Source organism: Papilio xuthus, unplaced genomic scaffold, assembly GCF_000836235.2.
Source record: "Papilio xuthus unplaced genomic scaffold, Pxut_1.1 DF826776.1, whole genome shotgun sequence".
Lineage (NCBI taxonomy): Eukaryota > Metazoa > Arthropoda > Insecta > Lepidoptera > Papilionidae > Papilio > Papilio xuthus.
In genome coordinates this window covers 1,177,599-1,186,900 of record NW_013531873.1, presented here as the reverse complement: position 1 = coordinate 1,186,900, position 9,302 = coordinate 1,177,599, and the positions used below count along the sequence as shown (strand labels likewise).

The window sequence follows — 9,302 nt, the reverse complement described above, 5'->3', positions numbered from 1 at the left end:
TGTGAAATTAAAAAAATGTAATCCAGTTTTATGCCCCCCCCCCCATGCATGTTAAAAAAGGAGGCGCCGTAAAAATTTCGCCCAAGGACCTAGTACAGCTACTAGACTAAGGATGACAAAAAAATATGATATTGCAATTTGAAACCAAAAAATATAGATTAATTTTATTAGAGTATTAATTTTCGAATCTTTTTATTTGTGAATTTATGAAACTTTACCTATTGTAAAGTCAACTTAAATCTCATACTAAAAAGGTTCAATTTATTAAGCTTTTTTAAGGAAAAGCGTAAACATTCGTACATATTGCACCTTATTTCAATATCTATAAGATACAATTTGCTTTAAGCCGCACATCCTTCTAACTTTAAATCTAATTCCACTTTAACATCTTCTGATTGTAACTCAGTTACCAGCTCACGTAATCTGAAAATACAAATTTTACTTATGACACTCTGCAGAAGAATAGTATAGTATAGAATAATAATTGTGAGTTACGATCGTTTACATAGGATCCATCCTATATATTACTTACTCAGCGAGCTGTGTAGGTGTGACATAAACTGTGTCAGCTTTAAAATCATCAGACGCCGGGAACTTGAGTGTACCAACATCTACCGTCTTTGGATTCATTGCCTAAGTAACATAAGACATATTTATTACGATAAAGAAATATAGCTAAAAAAAATATTAACATTGTATCCAATGAAAGAAATCCAAGGATATCACAATATGATCCACATTTAGTGATATGAGGCGCCTCAATTTTTATGACTTGGGGCGTCTCATTTCTATGACTTGGGGCGCCTACTTTTTTGTAATTTGCGGTGCCTCAATTTTTATGACTTGGGGCGCCTCATTTTTATGACTTGTGGCGCCTCATTTTTTATGACTTGGGGCGCCTAACTTTTATGACTCGGGGCGCCTCATTTTGCAAACTGCGGCGCCTTAACTATCCAATCAATATGTAAAGTCTTGTATGTAGAGACACGTCATTGGCGGTTTAAGTCAAAAAATGCTGCAATAAAATTTACTTTTCTCAACAATTTATTTAGCTAATTGATATTAAGGTTACTAGTAGTTTCAATTCAATTAGTAAAGCTCTGAATATTTAGTCATAATAATAAATAATAGATTCAATTAGTTTACTCTAACAACAAAGAACTCAGTAAGAGTATTGTGAGTTGTGTTCTGAGTTACTCGGATGTAAAACTTACTGCAGCGAGTTCTGTGGTTGGGAACTCAGCAAAGTCCGCTTCAACGCAACGCCACGGTCTGTACAGTAAGAGTAGGTTGCGTGCCTCCAATTGTAGAGATGCTAAACGCTCCTAAATATAGACCAAGAGTTAATGGAGATCGTAATTATAATATATCCGCGAATATCTGTACTTTTTGTATAGAAATAAAATTAGTATTTTTAAAAATTATGTGACTAAAAAATAATAAAAACAAAAGCTAAAACACTTTTATAATAAAAATATCGTCAAATTCAATCAAATAGTCGAAAAAATTTATTTTTAATAGCTCTTGTACTTTATTTTGGAAATTTTTTATTTGATTTGTTATTGATGCGATTGTTTAGATGAATGGATAGATGTATATAACAAATCTTGATAAAATTTGGCACAGATGTAGAACATATGCTGGAAGAACACATAGATACTAAGTTTTTTTTTTAATTCCACACGGACGGAGTCGCGGGAAACAACTTAATAATCATTTAAAGTGCGAGTTAAATAACTTACCTCAAGTTGCCGCCTAATCTCTCGTTGTCTCTCTTTATGTTGCTGCACCACTTTGGGATAGTCGACCATCTTCTCTGGTAACTTGATCAGACCAGACCGGGCTATTGATAGAGTCCATTCCTGTTAGAAAATATTTATAAGATTTTTTTTTTAATAACAGAAGGGGGCAAACGAACAGCGGGAACACCGAGGTGTTCAACGACCCCCATGGACTACAGCAATACCAGAGGAACCGCAGATGAAGGACCCTAAGTTGTAGCGGTTTGGAAATACCGCCAAGGACAGACCATTCCACAACGCTCCTGTGCGAGGCAGGAAGTGACTAATTATAACTAATATTTCATCAAGAGCTATTGATAATTTCGTTCAACATATATTTTTAAATATTATTAACGATATAAATGTGCATCAACCAGTGCCATATTGTGACGTCACAGCTTTAAAAAAAACAATCAAAATTAAAAAATTCTCTCTCTCCACCTGAAACACAATCTTCCGTACACTCACAATCTACAACCAAAACACTCAAAATCTACAATCCAAACACTCAAAATTTACAACCTGTAAACTCACAACCTACAACCCAAGCACTCATTACCTATCACTATCACTTACCGATTGCAACTGTTGGAGTCGTCTCTCCAAGTTGTGCACGGCCTGTCTCCTCGCAACAGCCGCTGCTGAGTCCGGGTTGTAAAGCGGACGTAACGCTCGCACTGTACTACGTTCAGCACGCTTGCACGCAGCTAAACGAGCTGCGCGTTCACGTTCAATTGTCCTAAAAGATTAATATTTTACTACTAAAACACTATTAGTGAATTAAAATAAGCAAATAAAACAGACTGACTGACATACTGACACCTCATTTATCAAAATCAATTTAGTCATTGGCTTTTCGTACACAAGTCAATGAACATTTAGTGGCTTAATGACTTTCGAATGTGACTTTACAGAGCGTGCGTCGTCGACATTTTTATCTCTCGTCACCGAAGACAGTCGCAACCTGTTTGTCAAAATGGTCAAGAAAAGTCGTTATAACATTCGATATATCGGAGCAACATACAGTTGACATGTCGCTATATCTGTACTAGTCTCGCGTCAGTTTAACATTGTGAAGCGAGGCAACCTTAAAATAGTTTCCTTGGATATGAAGGTCATTTTAACTCACCAGTTGAGTACTTTGATCTGTCTCTGCAGGGCCTCGTTGACTTCATCAGCCGCGTACCCTGGAGCCACCTTCACTGGTGTCTCCTCTGTCAATAGACATATATATTAAAAACCATAGCAAAAAAAACATTAATTTCAGTTTTTTTTTTTCATATGAATTGTGTAAACTAGTTAATTTAAGAATAGAGTTTATTTTTTTAATTAAAAATCTTTTTTGTCTTTGGCTATATTTTTTTTTAAACCTTAGTAGCCTGATTTACATACAAAAGTGATTTATATTTAATATTACTGTGTTTGCTTGATAAAATAAAACAATAATGAAATTTGTTTTTTTAATTTCGTTTGAAAGAATATAATACAACAGTAAAATAGGTACAGCCAACCTATAAAAAAACTAATAGTGATGTGAACATTTGGTTTAAAAGATTGGTATCAAAATTAAAACTCTAGGCTACTAAGGGTTAACCATAATTTCCAAATGTACAAAACATATTATTATCTTTATCTTATCAAAGATAAAGATAACATCTTTTTATTTACGAATTTACTTTTAGTAAGCAGTATTGTCAACAAACGACCTTAATAAGTATGAACCCTTGTTCAAGAGACAGCGATTTTCTCGCTTATAGAGATTTCTCATTAACCCGACTTTCTCGCTTATGAATGTCGTCCGTTTAACCGGACAATGATTCTAACTTATCCAAGTTTGATTGTATTGCTTTTTGGTCATATACAAAAAAGTTCTAGTTTAAAGTACAGTCAGCGTCATATAGATCGATACAGACAAGATATGCAAATATATAGGCACCTTGCATGTACTCATATATTTGACGCTGTGTATGTACCGATGTATTTGAGCATGGTGAATGTATCTATTAATTTGAAGACTTTTGTTGTACCGATATAATTGATTACTTTTGGTGTACCTATATATTTGCATATCTTGTCTGTTACGATCTATATGACGCTGACTGTACATATAGTAAATAAGATAGAAAATTAACACATTATACATACATACATGCAAATAAATTAACATAAATTAGTTCGCCTTTGCCTTGATTAAAAAAAAGCTGTGTTAGCACATAGTTAAAACGTTGTTAAATTTGACATATGTCAAAAATTGACCGTGACATAACCTAATCATTACTTGGAGAGATTCAAAAATTACTTTAATCATGTCTTGATATATATTTTAATTATTTACTTAAAAAAAACTAAAAAAATCAAATACAGTGTTTACAATTTAAAAATGATAAAGCACAATAAACTGTGCTTAAAATCATAACAATTCCTAAACTACTATTCTCATCATCATCAGCTCACTATACGTCCCCACCGAGGGGCTCGGATCCTACCCTAAGTTAAGGGTGATTAGGCCATAGTCAACCACAGGCCAAATGCGGGTTGACTTCACACCTATATTTGAATTTCTTCTCAGATATGTACAGCATCACGATGTTTTCCTTCATCGTAAGTTAGATAAATGTACATATGTAAATCGGAAATGGAAAAACACATTGGTAGATGGCGGGATTCGAACCCAGGACCTGCATTGCAAGTCAAGTGCTTGACTCTTGAGCCACCAACGCTCTTAAATAATCGCAAATAAATTCAGCAAAACAATAATAATTTGCTAATCAAATATTAAAAAAAAAATCTAAAAAATATATATTGTCTATTATCTTGGCTGTACATAACAATGACCTTTGCTTCAACAAAATATTTAAAAAAAAACATAAATTATCCATGCAGAGATGCAACATGGCATTCTTACGTTTGTCCTCTTTCGGCGCGGGCGGAGTTGTGACAGTCGCTAGTTGGCATGTTGTTAAAATTATATATTGTAATTATATTAATATAGCACATTTTATTATATTTAAAGCTATTAGAAATTAATAAGCAATGACATTTTGTGTTTTTTATGATGCAAAAAATTTTTGCTTTTTAATATTTAAAAAAAAGAAACAGTAATTTCCAATTTAAAAAAAACAATTTTTTTAACAAATGTTATTACTTATTTTCAAACAGTACTTATTTTTTGTTCTTTAATGGAATTAAACACAAAATATCATATACATGTCGTTTTATAAAATAACGTTTTTCATTTAAATAAACCTTAAAAATTAGAAATAAAAATTAACATAATATTAGGATTAAAATAAAGTTCGATTGTTGAGAGTTGGGGAAGTTGTGAGAGTGGGGGAAGTTGTGAGAGTGGGGGAAGTTGTGAGAGTGGGGGAAGTTGTGAGAGTGAAGAAAGTTGTGAGAGTGAAGGAAGTTGTGAGAGTGGGGGAAGTTGTAAGAGTGAAGGTAGTTGTGAGAGTGGAGGCAATTTGTGAGAGTGGGGGAAGTTGTGAGAGTGGGTTCACAATAGTGTGAGTGGGGTCATGCTATTGTATTCTATGTGTATCTTACGTGCGAACTCCCGCAGTGAGGCTGGTGGGGACACCGCAGCTAACATACATATAAATTTAATATATTATACATCTTTATATAATAACATATACAGGGTGTCCGGTAATAACTAACTTTGGATATAAATTGGGTTAATAAGACCAAGGAATCTGTAGTACTTTGTTGTATATGTCTTTACCGGACATCCTGTATGGTCGAATTCAATAGAAATAAAAATTTATAACAAACCTATCTTAACAATTTTACCTTTATAAGGCTATAGTCATAGACTTATTAAAAACAGACATGTTTCTATCATCAATTTAAATACTGAAACATTCTTAAATAAATCCATAGATTTCATTGACATTTTCAGACATAGAATTTGTCTATAGATATACTATTTTGCTAATATTATTGATATATGTAAATATTTTATTTGGCACGTGAATAATAAGAGTATTATACTGGCCGAAGTGCCAACTCACAAAACACACTTTGAAAAGTGTTAAGCTTCATACAATTTAACCTAACTTAATCAATGTAAACAAAAAAACACAATCTAATCTCAACTAACGGTCTGTAAGAGAAAAAGTCGTTCAGTAGAAGACTAATAGTGTGTTTCTGAGACCAAAATCTCCCAGTAAAACATATTATTATCCGTATTATGTTAAAGATAGACAGGAACGACGATTATACACATTTTAATCTTAGTTACCAACGGTTAACTTTTTTATGTCTAAAAAGGCTGTTTGTCTTTAAGTGCAACACAGCAAAGTGCCTTAGCTGTACTTATACGCAGTAATATAAAGTAAGATAAAGCGAATTTGTCTCGTTGCAAGGTACGAGACATTTTTCTGTAAGTGTAACACCGCAAAATGCCCTGACTGTACTTTTACACGGCAATTTTTTATTAGGCGAATTTGTCTTGTAAGGAAAAAAGGCAATTTTCTATAAGTAGTACACTGAAAACTGCCCTGATTGTACTTAAACATGGCAATAAAGAGGAAAAACAGAATACATACCATGATGTGCACCACCACGTTTCGCGTACAACTTCAATTTATCACGTAACGCGCCTCTCTCACTCTCCAGAGACTCGATGTCTTGTTGCAAATGATCCATTGTCTCTTCAAACTCTTTCTCCTTCCTAACATACACACATAAATCAAAAGCAATTCTTACGACCAGTATGCAAGATGGGACCACCGCCCAGGGTGCTTAACTATAATTATAATACTCTATCTATAGAAGATTTTTCCGTACACCAAAATAAAGGGGCGCGTCTAATCTTGCCCAGGGCATCCTAAATGCTAAGCCTTGCTTAATACTAAAATTATTGAAAAATGAGTATGTTTAATTGTCTCTCCTAAAGAGTTTTCTAACCAGATTTTCTCGCTTACAGCTCATCCATTGGACCGGACTATAAGTTTAACGTAAAAGTTTTTGCTTATCTGGATTCGAATAATTAAAAAATGGGTTCATAGGTAATCTTATATATAAAATTCTCGTGTCACGAAATTATCTTATATATAAAATTCTCGTGTCACGAAATTATCTTATATATAAAATTCTCGTGTCACGAAATTATCTTATATATAAAATTCTCGTGTCACGATTTTCGTTCCCATACTCCTCCGAAGCGGCTTCACCGATTCTCATGTAATTTTGTGAGCATATTGAGTAGCCCTGAGAATCGGACAACGTCTAGTTTTCATCCCGCGCGGACGGAGTCGCGGGCGACAGCTAGTATATATACATTCGTCAGGAGGCACCGAATAATTTCGAACCCATCGGAGACCCTTCATCAGGGTGTGTGGGACTCACTCAGTGAGCTCGGGGCCTTGTCCGCGAAATAATACCAGTCCCACTGACCCTGATGAAGGGCCTCCGATGGCCTCGAAACTAGTCGTTGTCACCGGACGAATATACGTCAGTGTTTCGCCGTTTTTATATCAGTTTATTATATAATCCCACAAAAGTTTAAATAATGTAATTATTACGCATAGTAGTTTACAATGATCAGTGTGTGTTAAGAGTCAAAAGATTACGGGTTTAAAACCTTTACCAAATCTTTCTCTATGGTATAAGTGACATTTGATCTACATTTGATAGGATCGTCTATGGTATGACTGACCTCTTGAGTTGATTATGAGCATCATCCAGCTTCCGCTGCAGCTGCTCCGCGCGCAGCTCAGCCGCGCTGGCTGCAGCTGACAGCTTGCGCTCACCCAGCTCGCGACGTATCTGCATCTCTGATAGTTCCTCTTGTTTAGCCTACAAATATATATTTTTTATAATAAAGGCAATCCAGCTACCGGACCACCTAGAACAGTGGTTCCCAAACTTATTTTGTCCACTGCCCACTTTGAGAATAAATATTTCTTTGGCGCCCCCATATTTTCACATATTTTTAAAAACCACTATAACTTCAAATTAAATTAATTAATTATTGTGACCTACAGGGTGTTACTACCTACCAAAAGGTTACGTACATAGGAAGGGGAATGATAGGGGTGGTCACAAGGGTCAACTTTTCACAATACAATCATCGATTTTACATAAAAAAAAAACAATTTTATTTAATAAAATCTTCAGTTTTACAATTCAAATGATCATTCCAGGAGCGTCAATAGCCTAATGGTTAAGTGTACGGATTTGCGATCACGAGGTCGGGGGTTCGAATCCCGACATTCGACTATTGTAAACCATATCCTAGCACAAGTCTAAAGCTTAGTTGGAATTGTAAAAGATATATTAGTAAAATTTACTAAAAAATCTGCTTATATTTAAAAGAAAAAAAAATTACATTTCTTAATGAGATATACATCACCTTAAGCGCTTTCTTGAGTTCTTTAATATCAGCCTCTTTGTTCTCCAACTTGATGGTGAGGGTCTTCGTCTCTTCTAATTGCTTCTTGACTAACTGAGCACGCAGTACCACTGGTGGAGTCGGCTACGTAAATAATTAGGACATATTAATTCTATGACAACTAGCTGTCGCCCGTGACTCCGTTCGCGCGGAATTAAAAACAAAATAAGTAGTCTATGTCTTTTTTCAGACTATGTTGTATATGTATGACAAATTTTCATTATCCATGCAGAAGTATAGAGATACCTTCAACATCCATCCATCCATCTAAACATTCGCATTTATAATATTAGTGAAAGAGAGTGAGGAGAGAGAGAGAGAGAGGGGGAGAGAGAGAAACTCTCCCTCTCTCTTTCTACCTCCGCCCACAAATCTTTTTTTTTTTTAAATCTTAAGGTAGCAAACGAGCGAGCGACCACCTGAAATCGCTGAAATAGCGAAGTGACCGTTGCCCATAGACATACGCAATTGCATATGCGTTGCCTAACTTTAATCGACGGAGGAAAGGATGCACAGAAAGAAAACATTTTCCCTTTCCATGCATCCTCTCATCCGGAAAGTCCACTTCCATTTCCCATCCTTTACTTATAAGAAAGAGGGTGTGAAGGGAAAGAGGACTAAATTAGTCCTCCGAGACGCACACTCATCAGACTGTACTTGGAATTGCTTCCACTTCACGCTTGTCTTCTGTATGGTCGTGGTTTTTCACCGGGCGAACCTGGCCGATTCATGCGAACATGTTAAAGCTCGCTCTACCACTGTTAAATTCTATTAAAATCTATTTCCATTATCCAATAATTCCTTACTAAGGAAGAGAACTTACATATAACTAGTGGAACCGTACCTTATCTTGTTGTACATTGGTGAGTGACATCATATCGTATTCATTGTCCTGTGTGAATGCTGCCAATTTGTTGACATCTGATGACACCGCGTTGAGCGCGTGACGTATCGTACGAACTGGACCGTGGTCATCCTGATATGAGAGAGAAAAAAAAAATATTCAAAAACACAATAATATTATAATTAGCTTACTAAGTCAACACTGAGGGAGTCAGAGCCTTCACTAAGTGTGACTAGGTCATAGTCAATGCTGGCTGTGACTTTACACATATCTTTGATAT

The 9,302-nt window shown here is 35.2% G+C and overlaps 1 protein-coding gene across 7 annotated transcripts in view; it reads right to left on the bottom strand.

Annotated features, from left to right (window-relative positions):
• Window positions 1-285: 285 nt before the first annotated feature.
• The window catches only part of DCTN1-p150 (dynactin subunit 1), a 37,532-nt gene continuing 28,515 nt past the window's right edge, over window positions 286-9,302 (bottom strand). For 5 of the 7 annotated variants that reach the window (XM_013318942.1, XM_013318944.1, XM_013318943.1 and 2 more), the window contains 12 exons: window positions 9,023-9,154; window positions 8,140-8,262; window positions 7,444-7,583; window positions 6,332-6,456; window positions 5,328-5,366; window positions 4,687-4,725; window positions 2,911-2,995; window positions 2,358-2,520; window positions 1,743-1,862; window positions 1,215-1,325; window positions 533-633; window positions 286-423 (listed from right to left, as the gene is read on the bottom strand). In XM_013318942.1, coding sequence (XP_013174396.1) covers window positions 342-423; window positions 533-633; window positions 1,215-1,325; window positions 1,743-1,862; window positions 2,358-2,520; window positions 2,911-2,995; window positions 4,687-4,725; window positions 5,328-5,366; window positions 6,332-6,456; window positions 7,444-7,583; window positions 8,140-8,262; window positions 9,023-9,154 — 1,260 coding nt within the window. In that variant the 3' untranslated portion in view covers window positions 286-341. The remainder of the gene's footprint in view (window positions 424-532; window positions 634-1,214; window positions 1,326-1,742; window positions 1,863-2,357; window positions 2,521-2,910; window positions 2,996-4,686; window positions 4,726-5,327; window positions 5,367-6,331; window positions 6,457-7,443; window positions 7,584-8,139; window positions 8,263-9,022; window positions 9,155-9,302) is intronic. The other 2 variants (XM_013318946.1, XM_013318948.1) reach the window with 2 other exon arrangements.